General features: G+C 40.1%; 1 protein-coding gene across 1 annotated transcript in view; it reads left to right on the top strand.

The window, feature by feature from the left end:
• LOC122788965 (disintegrin and metalloproteinase domain-containing protein 9-like) overlaps nt 1–15366 on the top strand; it is a 1117261-nt gene that overhangs the window by 971710 nt on the left and 130185 nt on the right. Inside the window, exon 17 of the mRNA XM_044056033.1 lies at nt 9455–9535. Coding sequence (XP_043911968.1) covers nt 9455–9535 — 81 coding nt within the window. The remainder of the gene's footprint in view (nt 1–9454; nt 9536–15366) is intronic.

Below are 15366 nucleotides of genomic sequence, written 5' to 3'. Positions count from 1 at the left end.
ATGCATTGGTATTCCCATCAAACAAACACCCAGATATTAACACCATTGAACAAGGGGCATATCAATATCACATGCATTATTTGAACAGAAATACACAGTCAAACAACATGCAGGGTTGATTAATGGCAACAGGCCATCAGATTTGCAGGTATGAACAGGGCACATGCACGAACAGACATGCATATATTTTTGAAACGGACAAATGTCCATGATTAATGAAATGTTCACATACCATTATTTAGTGGGTGTTGTTATATGGAATTATAGGGTTGGGCGGAGCTAGAAAGTGATGACACATTCATATGTTACACATTGATTTACATTTGTAATAGGTACACAATTAAGTTGAGGCTGATGTTTCAAAATAAATTTTATTTGACTGTCAAGCTACACCTGTTACAAATACATCACTATCCTACTTATTTTGAATTTGATCAGATACATCATCCTGCTACACTTTGATGACAGGACAGGGGACAACTATGGCTGTTTAGTCTGTCAGATAATCATTCATTCTATCTGCAAATTGTTTACTGTGATCACCATATACAGCATTTGGCCTAGACATTCCAGATTCTGACACACTGAAATCAGTTTGGGATATTAAGTTGTACTTCCCACATACATTTAGTTCTGTAGAAACACACTGGGGCTAATATATTCAGGGGTTATTACTACTTTATTTATTCATACATTACCCTTTCTGTCACTCTCACACATCCTGCAACTTCACAGTTCAGGTTGCTACTTCTAGGCTTTGTTCACATGTTAGACTGGTGGTGATTCAAACACTTTCCAACAGCCTCACTTCTGTCATGATTCAGCATTTCAACAGGGGATATATCTCACATGTGACTACCTCAGATTCTGAAGCTGTACTCTTGAGACTACTGCAGGTTACATTATATTTAATTAATGGTGGGACATCTGTATTACAGCACTGTTTAATTCTATCAATTATATTTCCAGTTACACTTGCATACTGATGAACTTGTTGCAGCCATACCTGCAGACTTTCAAATCTTGCTTGCACATTATATTACTTTTAATCAATACACTGCAGTGTTCTGATACATGCTACAGTATAATATTTATTTACAAGTACTGGGTGGGGTTACTAACCTGCATGGTGGCGCAGCCGCACCAGCCTACGGGCATGCATCTCGCGGTTCACAGAGCGGACACCTGCAGCTGTATCTGAAAGAAGTAATATTGGACTACACATCTCCATGGTATCAGCTAGTTGAAATCCTTACATACATAAGTAAAATGTAACTTACTCAGTAGTGGGGCGTTGGGCATATCCGGGCCTCCTGGATCCATTCGGTCAACTGGTCTTGCTTGCGCTTCAGGTCCGCATGGTGGTGACGGACCTGCTCACCAGTGCGTGGAATGCCAGTAGCACTGGTCAGATCACGAGCCAACTGGTCCCATGCCTCTGCCCTATATGCTCCCCATGAGACCTGGCCCTGCATGAGTTGGGCCTCGTGATGATGGACAAGGAGCCAGACCATGTATCTGGACTCCTCAACGCCCCAACGCTGTGCTCGAAAGCAATGTCCCTCACCTACTCCACTCATTCTGACTGCAGCTCTGTTCTACAATCGTTTCTGCTGTGTATTCCCGCCTATGGGGCTTATATATGCCGCTTTTCCGCACATTTCTCTGATTGGCCATTTTGGAATTGTATCTACTTCACTGAAAATGCTTTCTCATGCTCCATTCTGGATTTTATCCCATATATATGCCATTTCTGCATTTCAAGGTATTGCTGTCATGGCTTAGTGGTGTAGTACCTTGACTCTAGTGCATGGTATCCTGGGTTCGAATCTGGCAACTGACTTTTGATTTTCCTGACAGAAATGAGTTGAGGACCTGTCAATCAAACATGCCAAAAGCACTTTTAAGCACTTAAAACCAGGTCTGCGCCGTTTGCTGAGCTAACGCATCGCACTGGCAGTTAGCTAGTGGGAGCGCGCAAATGGTGTGCGCTGGGATAAACCTTAATTGGCTAGTGACACACATGTTCAGCTAAGCACAGCTAGTTCCATACAGTTTCAGCCTGTTAAACCGGTGCTTAGCAATGGGCACGCAGTTTGCAGCTTTTTAAACACTACTCAGCTACAGGCACTCCGTCTCACAGCAGCTTAGCTATCAGTACATTTCTGACTATTTTTATTATTGTGTTACTTCAGAATATATGCTCCATTTCATTCCATTTTACAAAAGGGAATACATTTACATTTGTACAATACTGTCAGGGGGCTTTTTAGTGCTTATTTACAAAAAAAAAAAAAAGGTTGTTGTGGGGGCTCGAACCCTGCCTGCCTACTCTTAGGCCGGCAACTCTACCGCTAAGCTATTACTTCTTGGCTTACTTTGCATATTTAGTTCTTATATCCTTTTCCACTGACTGCTAACTGTGATTGCGCTAGTAGCACACCCACGCACACGAGCGCACACAGTAGCAAACATTTACGGGGTTTAAAAAAAAAACAGGTTTTAATTTAATTTTATAACATCTCTTCACTTTATACACTGATGGTCAGTCGGGGCATGTGTTGTGTAGTGTGTTTATTCACATTTCCATGGCCTTTCTCGTGGCTGTTTACTTTCAGTCATTCTAGTCTTCCGGGGGCGTGTCTGCTTGCAGGGCTTAGCCTACAGACACGCCCCCTACTCTCTTACACGGACCGTGTAAGAGTTACTAGTGTGATTCAGCATGCCTCATGCACCTCATGCATATGCATGACATGCTGACATCACACCGTTTAACTGCAGCCTCCGTGTAAGCAGGGCCGGCCTTAGGCATAGGCGAACTAGGCGACCGCCTAGGGCGCCGTACAGGCTGGCCTTACAAAGGGCGCCTTATGTAGTTATTTATTTATTTTAATTAATAAAGTTTGCGCTCTTCTCTTGGCGCTGGAAGTTGGGACCAGAGGGCGGAGGGGACTTGAGTACCCTCCCACTTACAGCTGAGGGTTGGCTAGGAGGCTATTAAAAAAAAAAAAAAAAAAAAAAAAACTTTAGTTGACGATGCAAGAGTCTTCTCCTATAAGGAGAAACTTTTGTGCGGCATGACGCCAATGTCAACTAAATACGTTCTGCAGTTCAAGCGACGTGCACGTGATACACACACAACGTTGTGTTCCTTATAATGGGTACGTTATGTTTTATTATTTTATGATATTAGCACGGTGTTTGTATGACTGAACTTAAGGTAGCTGTTAATGAAAATAGTGAAGAGAATTTTTTGTAGGCACCAACTACTGGTGTCTTCAGTTTTTAACTCGTGCACAGGTTATGGTTTCTAATTTTGAAAGCTGACTGCGAATGTCTTTGCATCCACAAGCAGAAAAAATGCACTATAACTGGAACTGGTGCATGTAATGCTGTTGGCAGTTTTTCTTCTATACAGAAGATTGGTTGCTTTCAAAACAACTCCCGGCTGTACAGTGTTCCGATCTTACTGTCTACTTTGCATGCCCTGTGCTCGGGTCATGGGTCATATATTTACATGTTTTGTGGCCATAATCACGACGTGTGAATTCTATGTACACATATGGAGATCAGTTTGAATAGCGATCAAGTTTTTCCATTCTGAAAACAGTTAACACCTTTGTAGACTTTAACTTTTTTGGAATTAGTGTTCTGACTATGGGAATGAATTAATGTATTGCTCACCAGTGAGGTAAGAGCCAGTGCTGTCTCAAGTGTCCCTTGCCTGTTCCGTTATTGTGCTATCTTTTTTCTAGGAGTACATGTGCAAAGACTTGTACAACAACAAACAGAATTTTTTTGGGGGGTGGGGGAGTGGAATGTTCTGCTGTCCCAAAGTGTCATTATGTTTGTTTTGTTGGTGGGAATAGACAGTAGTTAATAAATATAAATGTAATAGTTTTCCTGAATGATCAAAGCTGTTGACCAAGAAATGCTCATCGTGCATGTGGCTTACTACCAGTTTGACAACACCTGATATTTCCTGTACAAGAGATTGAGTTATAAAAGTGGGGTTGTTAGGGTAAAAATCTGACTGGAATGCAAAAAGCTGTTATACATTAATGCATGCACAGAAATGGGTCTTACTAATTAGTTACAATAGGGCTCAGAAGTTGGAACTATATCACTTTAATGTCTTTATAACTTGTACTGTGGAACAGATGGAAGGAGAAGCCTACCTGCAAATTACAAAATGATATACAGCACTATTAGTCTGCAATTTAGGATGGAAAACATAAGGAAGAATATAACAGGATTGGATAAATTTGTAATTGTGCTAATTAGTGGTTCCTTTTTCAGATGAGGATGAGCAGAAAAGTTCTAATGCTATAAAACTAAGTAGAAGGTGAATCCAAAAGTGTGATGCATGACTGCTTACAAGATAACTTTAAGAAAGGTATGATGTGGACAATATTCAGTAGTCATGAACTTGTCTTGCTGTTGAATTGGTAGTATAATATATAGAACATGGGTACTTTGAATGCATATCTCATAGGTTAGTACTAAGCTTAATGCCCTTGTGAGCCATTTTAAGCTTAGCCAATTATCCCTTGTGGGACTCAAACCCTGCACCTTGGGTTTGTAAGGCAAACACTTTAATCATTAGGCCACCCTCCCAACTCATCCATTGGATGCTAACAGAAATAGACCCATGACAGAAAGTAAATACGATGGCACATTTCTGAAATACTAGTAGTAATCAATTTCCAGTGAGTCATCCAAGTGTCCTGTAGTTTATTGCCCCTTATGTCAGCCACTGGGACTTTAAAGATATTGGCATAATACCAACAAATGAGCTCCACCCTGTATGTGAGTATTTACTGGCTGTCTTTCAGGACACTTGTGTTTTGTTTTTGGTTGATTCATTTTAGAGAGAGACTTACCAGAGATGTGAAACACTTTGACAGAAGGTCTGCCAAGCAGGTAGGTAGGTAAGTAGGCACAATAGTTACCAAAGACACAATTCTTTTCCTCAGAAAAGATGGTATTAAATTCTGGAATTTCAGCTTCTTACTTAATGGAAGATTACATTTTATGGAAGCTGGCATTTTAGGCCAAACATTTTTTTTAACTTGTAAAGCTTTAAGTTTGTTTACTTTAGTATTTTTTTATTTATTTTAATTTTTAATTAGAGGCTCTAAAATATTGGAATTGTGGGAATGACATGACGTTACACATGACAGTCATGGGTATTCCTGGTATTTCATAAAGCAAAATTTTCAATTAAAGACAATGATTTATGTATATTAACAGTTACTTGCCACATCCTATTCAAATAGGAGTGAACACAGTTTGTGTGATTTCAGTGTTCCATTTAGCTTCTATGGTATAAATCCTTTTCCGTAAGAAGAGTATGGCGGTATAATTTTGATAGGCAAATTGTGCATCTTAGTTCTTAGAACAAAGTTCTTTGGGTGATGGACTCTGACCTGGTGTTTTGTATAGCTGATAGGTGTGTTCTGATATGGTTTTGAAGCATATGTTTGTCAGTGCTGCAAAATGTAACCATCTGGTTTGTCACCTGTTGTAAGCTGCCTATGGAGTAAGTTCTTGACCCATTACCAACACTAAATCTAAGCCAAACAGTAACAATTAATCTGAAGTAGGAGATTCATTTGTCAGCAACCTGTGGGGTATGGATCCGATATCGGATCCGAACCGGCAATAGTTTCCAGCTTATGGATCCGAGCTCCTAGCTCCTCCCCTCACCCATAATGCCCTGCTCACCCTCCATGACCTCAGATCTAGTTTGCCGCGCATGGTGGAAGGCTTGATCCTTGAGCTCCTTAAGCTAAGTGCTGTTTTTTGAATATTAAGTGTAATTTTTTTTGCTAAAAATTTAATATTTGTGTGAAAGAGTTAGGTTCCCCTTTGTTTTATATACTTTTGGTATAATTCCCTCCCCTCGCTGGCTGCGTAGTGTGTGCTTGTGTAGTGTCTCTTTGGGGCCTGCGTGTGTGTGTTTAGTCTTTCTGTTTTAAATCTTTTTTTTTTTGTTAAAAAAAAAAAGATGTCCGAGGCCCCAAAGCCTATCTTTTCTAAATGTACCGAGTGTGGCCATAGTCTCTCTCCGGCTGATGGCCACACTCGGTGCGTTCGATGCCTTGGGGTTGAACACCTCACTTCGGGCTGTACTATCTGTGCAGCGTTCAACCCCAGGGCATTGAAAGAGCGGAGGTCAAAGCTGGTCCTGGCGGGACTTTGCCTCGACTGCCGGCCTCCGCCTCCAGCAGTACCTACCCTGGTAGTTTCTACTGTTCCTGCCCCTCCTCCTCCACCCGGGACTCATCCCGCTAAAGGGTCGGAGGAGAGGGAGGCCAGGAAGAGGGAGCGGAGGGAGAAGCACCATAAGCGGCGGGCCGAGACCTCCGTCGCCCCCAGCTAAGCAGGCTTCCTCCGGCTGCTTCAGCTACTGGATCTCCTCCTCCTTGGCTCCGGTCACCTTGTTTCTCCCCGGGCCCCGAGGAGGAGGAGGAGACCTGATCTCCGTCGAGGCTATCGAGGCGGCACTCAAGGCCTACCTCGGTAGCCTCTTCGAGATCCACCTGTAGCCTTTCTGATGCTGATCTGGACCGGATGATGCGAAGGTTCATCCAGGCCCAGATGCAGATGGGAGTGGTCCTGCCCCCCCCTCCATTTTTTCAGCCCATTGCTCCTTCTCCAAGCCACTATCCGGGCTCGGAGCGCTCGGAGCCGTGCAGCCTTGGAGCCGGGAGTGGGTCGGCGCCGATAGTACTGGGTACTTCGGATCCGACTCTGCCCTCAAGTCTGTCGGATCCGTAGGCTTATTTGTGGGTGTTATGCCTTTTGCCTAAAATAGACCATGCATGTCAAAAATGGTACTTTTTTCCAACTTAACAGAAGTAAGAGCAGGTGCAGAGCCAGGACTTTTTTGTGCAAAACAGGGTCCTTTGAGGCTACAACCTTCCATGTGAGTAATAGCAGACTTACCTCTGCATAAAACATAAATGTTGACCAATGTGCATAAGCAGCCCTCAGGCTGCACTTGCAGTTTAACTATACTGCAAGGTATCTGTTACAGTATGATTTTTCATGCATTTAAAAATTGAAAACTGGAGTGCTTTTGGTGGGAGTGACCCATATGTGGGCGTGGCTCAAATAGGGGTGTTCCTTAAATATGGTGTGGGGTGGGGCTTAAGGGGCATCACAGCAGTACTTCGCCTAGGGCGCCGTTTCAGCTAAGGCCGGCCCTGCGTGTAAGAGTTATAACTCTTACACGGAGGCTTCCTGAATCTGGCCCAATATCTTTCTTGCAGTTTAACTGTTGAAGTCTAAAGTCATGTATTTGCATTAGCTTATGCTAAACTGTAAATTTGTATCTTAATTCAGGTTAGAATCTTCTACTAAATGCATGTTTAACATAAATATATCTGTATTAGGTGATATAATGGCTCCAATACTTCAATTATCTGCACATTTTGATGTCCGAGATATGTCAGATTTTGGAAAAGAGGCAAACATTAAGTTAAATGGTACAGTCCATAATACAGACTGTAATGTGGTGATAAATATGAATCTATACAGCAGGAAAATGAAATTTTAATTTTATGTGTACTACCTAATTTCTTTCCTCAGTACTTTGTTGTCCACATGTTAATTAAGTAGTACAGTATTATTTCCTCTTTTTAACACTTTTCTTCCTGGCTATCATCTACAGTAGTGTAGTGGTCCAGATACGACACATATTCTCCAGTCCCCTTCGTCCATCTATACAGCCTTACTCATGTGTGCTAACCCTAGCTCTATCCATGCCACTGCCCCTGACCTCAGCCTTATTCATTAGCTTACCAAAAAATGTTTTGCTAACAGTAGCACTACCCACGACATTTACTGACATACACACACGCACACACACTGCACATACATTCACACAAAGTACTAAAACTATTACTTTACCTAACCTTCTACTCACCTAACCCAGATACACTCGAACACACACTTAAAAACATTCACACATGCACATGACTCAGTCTATCCCTTTGCCCAACCTTTATTATAACCTTAACCAGTAAAACCTTATTTATCTGATCACAAGCACAATTCACACAAATCAAAATTATTCGGGCCAACGTTCGACATCTCCTGATGTTGACAAATAGCAGTATACTTAGTCGACAAGATGCATATTCAACAAAGTGCACTTACCCCATATAGAAGGATCGATAGATAGAGAGAGAGAGAGAGAGAGAGAGAGATGGATAGAAATTCCACAGCAAAGATATTCCACAGCAAAAAGTATATCTCAAACAATACCAAGGCTTTGGAGGTAGGAATGAATGACAACGTAAAACTTTTCAGGTAAAATTAGATCAGTGGGTGGGGGACAGGAGTTTTGTTTATAAATGTAAGGAGTCGGTGCTGCTAGATGACTTCATTACCTGAACTCATATTTCTTTAGAAACTGTGGAACTAGGAAACATTAGTAGAACAAAACTGTTAAATTCTCCTTTATCAGAATCTTTATCAGTAACATTAACCAAAATTAAAGAACTGATTTGTGTAAGCCCCATTTGCTTCAAAAGGCAGTAAATTAGTACAGGAACCCTAATTTCTGCCTCTAGATCCACTTTTAGCTTTAATGTTTAATTCCTCACCATCTTTTTTTAATAAATAAGTAAAGTAGCATGAGTCTCCTGCACTTAGCATAATACTCAGGGATTACTGCAAATCTCGGCATCACAGTGGTACAACACTCAGCCTTGCTGCCTCATATTGCTTTTTTGCTTCAGCACCCAGCTGTTGTACCTTCTGTCTGGTGTCTGCATGTCCGTCCTGCATTCACATGGTCTCCAGTTTCAAAACACATCTCAAAGATATAGGATGTACTGACAGAAATCTAAATTACTGGGAGGTGTGTGTGTGCTTCTTGTCAGTTTGTCTGTACATCTTGCAGTGGGCTGGCATTTTATCCAGAATTACTTCTTTGCTTTAAGCCTGCTGCTCGTCAAGACGTGGTCTTGCCCTCAGTGGCCCTGAATGAGATAAAGTGGTTATCAGAAAATGAAAGAATGAAGTTTCACACATACCTGTCAACTCCTAGTACAAGAAATGTAGCCAAAGCCAAAAATAATGTGTGTGTCGGGGGGGGGGGGGCAAAGACTTAAAATAAGGGACAAATTTCAGTTATTGCTCTTAGAAAGTTGTTAGAATAACAGATTTTGAATTAACAAGCATTTTCTGAAGGGTATGAAGTCTGAGGTCTGAAACTCAAATGTCTGTTATTATTTAATGACATCAATCCCTACTGATTTGCCAGAAACACAAAAATGTTATGATGAACAGATCAAAAATATGAGGCAAAACTCTGGACATTCTGCAAAAAATCTGAACAGATGAGAGAATGGTTTCAGGTTATGTGACTCTTTGAAGATTGCAATTTAAGGTAGTAAGATACTTACTTCAGTAAAGCATTTATCTTGCATTTGTTTTCCAGGTTTGCGCTAACTTTGCATGTGTCAATGCCAGTGTACTAGGCTATGACTGTGATGTACAGAAGAAGTGTAATGGCCATGGGGTAAGTATTTTGTACAACACGCACATTACGTATCTGTGCAATATACACACATTACTTATCTGTGTAATACACATTTATTGCTTATCTGTGTAATTCACGTGCATTACTTACCTGTGTAATACGCACTCATTACTACCTGCGTAATACACATGCATTAGTTATCTATGTAATATACATTCATTAGTTATCTGTGTAATACACATGTATAAATTATCTGGACTTTAAACACAGGAACCTTGGTTAAAACACATTGACATTTGGTTTCTTAATACGTTTCAGAGTTATGGTTAACAATATAATGTAAGTAAAGGTAAATAGGTACAAATTACTTACCTATTGCTTTGGTTTTAAATACATGACATCTGCTCATATACATAAAAACAGGAAGCAACATTATGAACTGTAGAATTATGAAAAACATTTACAATGAAAACTGATGATGGTAGCAGCCATTTTTATCAAATATAATGACAATTGCTTTATTAAACATTGCAAACGTGAACTGCATAAAGCAGCTCTCCTGTAACTTAAAATAAAAATGCCTTCAATCCAACAAGCACATCTAACTAGATCTTGTAATAACTAGTAATCCTACAGTGATATCTAACCTCACCATACATGCACCCTCCTTCAGTCATCATTGCCCCATAACCTTTTCAGTTTATAATATAACATTCAAATATAAGCCCAAACTTATCACCTTCAGTATATTACTAATCTTAGAAATATCCTTGCCACCCTTGATTGGTCTCACTTACTTTCGATAAAAGACCCCAGTGAAGCTGACAACCAGCACCCTTTTGCACTTGCAAAAAAATATTTTCCTTAGGACAGAGGCTACTTTGACCACAAACATGACTGGGTATCTAAAGAAGTCAAACACCTCCTCAGATTACATGAGGAAGCACAGCACGATTGGAAATGCAACCTCTCCACAGATTCCCAAGCCAAATACACCTAACTATGCAACCTAGCCAAGCAATGCATGTGCAAACACAAAAACAATTACCACTAAAACAAACAATTCTCACTTTTAGCCAAATCTAAAAGATTCTGGAGAGAAATCAACATGATGACTGTTCGAAAAATGCAACACAACTCCACTCCCTGAACCCCTCTAACATCACCACATACAAACTCTCATGCACCGACTTCCTCAACGAGTTCAGTAAACTGGTACACATCAGCAACACAAACCAATCACCCCCCCCAGGTCCACCCTCTCTCCCCTTTTACATTCCACTATTTCACTTAGTAAAAGATGAGAATCAGAGACTAAAACACAACTGGACCAAATACAAATAGATACTCCTCCAAGGCTCAGATAACCTAGCCACTTGGTTCATTCACCTTTGTAAGGACTTCATCCCCCACCCTCTCACTCACATATAAAACCTCTGCTTAGCTAATAAGATTATGCCTCAGATATGGAAAACAGCAATAGTCACTCATGTTCCAAAACTACTGAAACCAACTCCATTCTATCTCAGTACTTCCCACTTCAAGTAAAATACTAGAAAAAATATCTACATCCAAATTACTGATTATTTACATCAGTACTATTTTCTATTCAGGAAGCAACATGGATTCTGGTCTGGGCACAGCACCATCACAGCTCTCCGTTCCCTCACAGATGACATCCTATTCAATATGGACAAAGGCAATCTGACAGGAGCCATTTTTATTGACCTCACAAAAGCCTTTGATCTAACTGAACATAACTTACTATTTGAAAAATTAACTGAAATAGGCATTAGTGATGATGCAAAGCCTTGGTTCGCAGACTTCCTTACCAGTAGATTCTTCAAGGTGAAAGTAGGCACCATCACCTCTGACACATCTCTTTTGGAAGGAGTCCCCCAGAGTTCCACTTTAGTCCCTCTTCTCTTTTCCAGATTTAACAAAAAACTCCCATCTGATCATTCTCAGATACCTATAATTATGTTTATAGATGTCATGGTCATCTACACATCAAACAAACAAATCTAAGTCTGCCAAATGCCATGCTATTTAGAACCAACCAAATATAGGCAAAAAACTCAGCTTTCTTAATATTAAAGAGGTTAACAGTACTACCATAGAAACTACCACATCCTTCAAATACCTTGACCAATCTCTTAACTTTGAAATGCATATTCAAAACACATAAACACTACTGTTATGGGCAAACAATCTGTCACCTCTTCGATCCAAGCTAGCCAATGCTGCCATAGGCAAAGGAATACTTTTATCTCAACTCAAGTATGGACTACCCATTATAGCTGCAGCCTCAAAGAAAAATGCCACCACCTTACAAACCATCCACCAATAAAATCTTCTGGCTCATTACTAACTGCCCTAATAATGAACACAACTGGCTAACTCTAGCCAAAACTAAACAGCTCCCAATACATTTGACAGCCAGCCTCCTACTGGGATCAATAATTCACAAATACCTTCTTCTGAGTCATTGTCCCCTCTCATTCATAAACTTTTCACCAAAACCCACACATATGATCTCATGGGTATCTCTCAATCTAATCCCACCCAGCGAACTCCAAAAATAATCTTTATTGCACTAACTGTTTATTTATTTATTATTTATTTATTTGCATTTGTTTACCGGGATAGTCCACTGGGCGAAGATAAGCCCATTTTCAGTGGAGGCCCAGAGAGAAAAGCTGCAGACAGAGTGTAACTAATACATACTACATATATAGAATCACGTGGCACAACATTATACATATACTATAAAGCAATACATTACATATGAGCAGCATAGTACAAACTGAATGCAGCAACATATCTTATCAGAACAACATACAATAGGTCAATACAAGACCAGTCCTAGAGAGGTAGATCATGGCTCTGTGAATTCTCCATCCTAGCACCTAAAATATGGGATGCCGTTCCTCTCTCAATCCAAGACATCCAAAAGTACTCAGATTTCTGACAACAACTCAAGGAACACCTCTTCACCCAAGCAAAGTGCAGCTGCACTCACACAAGTCATGTTACATGAACACCACAGCTCTCTCACACACCCCTTTATCCCTATTTCGTCCTTCCTTACCTCATCTTGTCATCCCCTTACTTACTGCCTCTCATTCATCCTACTTCCTCCTTTTCATTGCATCTCTATACCACACTTCCCCTTTCTACTCCTCTTACCTCTGCATGCCTCTTTCACCTTTTCTCTGTCTTCTCTCCACGGTATCCTTTCTTGCAACTATTGTCACTTGCCTCATCTAATGTCTTCATTCCTCTCTATATAATGATATGCTGCTATCCCTGTAGCATAAGCCATCTCAGTCATTATGGCTACATCTTATCCATAAAGCTCTGCTAAGCATAATTCCATTTTTCCATCAATGTCTTGACATTGTTAACTGCTTCTTGAAATAAATGTTATAACATATTCTTACATTTGTAATGTTTGTATGTGTGTGTATATATGTATATATATATATATATATATATATATATATATATATATAAATAATATATATTTTAGCATATCCTTGTAACTGTAAATGCTTTGTTCATTTCTTATGTGATGTTAATCACCTAGGCTGTGACTGCAAATGGTTCACTGAGATCAGTGCACTACCCCAGTAATAAATATAAACAAATAAATATTTTTGTAGGGGAGCTGCACCTCACTGTATCCCTACCACTCCCTTCTTATATGGTTTCGCAACCATGCAGACTTAGCTAATTCTATATTACAGTTGACTTTTTAAATGCATGTTATACTTTCATTGAAATTTGATGCTGGTTTAATTACATCTACAGGCCCCTAAACTGCAGTCTCTACTCCAGATTCATTTAAACAGGATTTACCAAGGGCTGCATCATTCGAACTACAATACATTTTATGTCATGCACTTTATCTCCTCTGTCTCGTCTACCACAAACATAATCTCCCCTCATCTTATTTATTACCTTCCTCTTCATCGTCATCATCATTATCAGTAGAACCCCATTTTTCCTATTTTTCTACATGGGGCCAAGGTGTAGCATAAACTGTCACCACCTTTCTTGATCAAGTCATGCCCAACTGTCACAGGTGTTGTCTCACACAATCCGTCCCTCTCTTTGCGTGGATGTCCTAAGTTCATCTTGCCTTCTTCCTGACTCTCCCAAATCTTCTTCACCAAATCGTTTTCTGCTTTTCTGCATATGGGACTAAACCACTGTAATCTGTTTTCTTTGACCTTCTATGCAATTGAAGCCGCTTTGGTGTCTGCTCTGATTTCACTTCTTCATCTACCCCACAGTTTGCATCATAACACCCATCTCAGGTACTTCAGCTGCATCAGGTCTAACGTCCTCAATTGCTTTGCCTTTATTCCCAGGTTTCTGTACCATTCAGAAGTACTAGTCTCAACACTATTTTGTACAACTTACTTTTCAGTTGTTTTGGCATTCTTCTGTCACATACTTCTCCTGGCAGTCCAACAGGCTGGTTGCAGCCCCCTGTGATTTTAGCTTTGTCCTGCTCATTCAGATTTCCCTTCTAATCAGCTACCCCTCTCAAACACTTGACGCTGTTAACTTGTACCATTACCATCCCGTTTATCTGAATTTTCAGCTTCTTATAAGTTCCACCATTTGTTGTGACAACTGTCTTGTTTGTAGTAATTTTCTTTTCCCTTCCCAGTAGCATCTACTTCTTAACTCATGCTACGCTATCTTTGTCCTTTCTCCCCTGCTGCACTGCCCTTAAAAGATGGAATCCTAGAAATGGATAACAAATTTTTTCTCAAATGGTTTTGCTAGTCACCCTTCTGATCCACAGATCCATTCACACCTATTTTTGAAGTGAAGCCCTTGTCCTTACTGTCTTACACATTCTTGTCTATCTGCTGTACTTCTGAGGCATACCTAGGAATGTGGTTGCAAATTCTGAATTCGTGAATCAAAACAATATGGTCAGCTATTTTTGTTATAATCACAAAGTAGAATGCCTAGTTTAACAAATATGATTCTTAAAGTTGTTTATGATGTGAAGTTTTGAAGTACTTGTTCACAGACAATACACAATTGCTTATGCATACCTATATTCAGCCTTGCTACTCTTATTGAATGTAAAATGGATGAGCTTTATAACAGTCATCAAGTTTAGTTGTCAGATGCTTAACTCAATCATTGTAGCCCAAAAAAATCACTGCCAATGTAGTTTCTATTTCTTGTTCTGCAACGACTCCATTTCTCCAGTTTTTTCTCTTCTGTCTACAGTTGTGCAGTCATGAGTTAGTATATACAAGTAATGGAGTGGGAGAGACCCCCCCCCCCCACACACACACACACACACACACACACACACACACACACACACACACACACACACACACACACACACACACACACACACACACACACACACTTGAAGGGGCTAGGAAGGTCTTGTCCCCTGAAAAAAAAAATGTTTTTAGTTTCATTGAGATGAATTGTTGACCTGTGTGCTTCATCCTTGGCAAAATATAGGGATCCCCATGTATTTTCTGCATTTTCAATATAGTTATCGGTACAGCTTTTTGACTGGCTTATGTTGTGACTGAATAGGTTTGTTTTGGATCATCTCACCTCACTCACTTAATAAACAATAAATTATGTAATTTATTTATCTGTTAACTTGAAAGCTGAACTGGCCATTTAAAAACCTGTTTCAACTACTGCTGGGCCACAGGGTCAAGTGCAATAATAATTGCAGTCATGCAGTTTAATGTAGTCAGTTCACCCAGAATGTTTTTTTATAAGAAGTAAGGTGTGACAAAAAACAGGCTACCTACAGAAAACTTAGGCACATTAAAAAAAAAAAAAACAAACACACAAAAAACGTGCTGACT

This window comes from Protopterus annectens, chromosome 14.part0 (assembly GCF_019279795.1).
Source record: "Protopterus annectens isolate FY-2018-M chromosome 14.part0, PAN1.0, whole genome shotgun sequence".
In the NCBI taxonomy this organism is placed as follows: domain Eukaryota; kingdom Metazoa; phylum Chordata; order Ceratodontiformes; family Protopteridae; genus Protopterus; species Protopterus annectens.
This window is presented reverse-complemented; position numbering and strand designations above follow the sequence as displayed.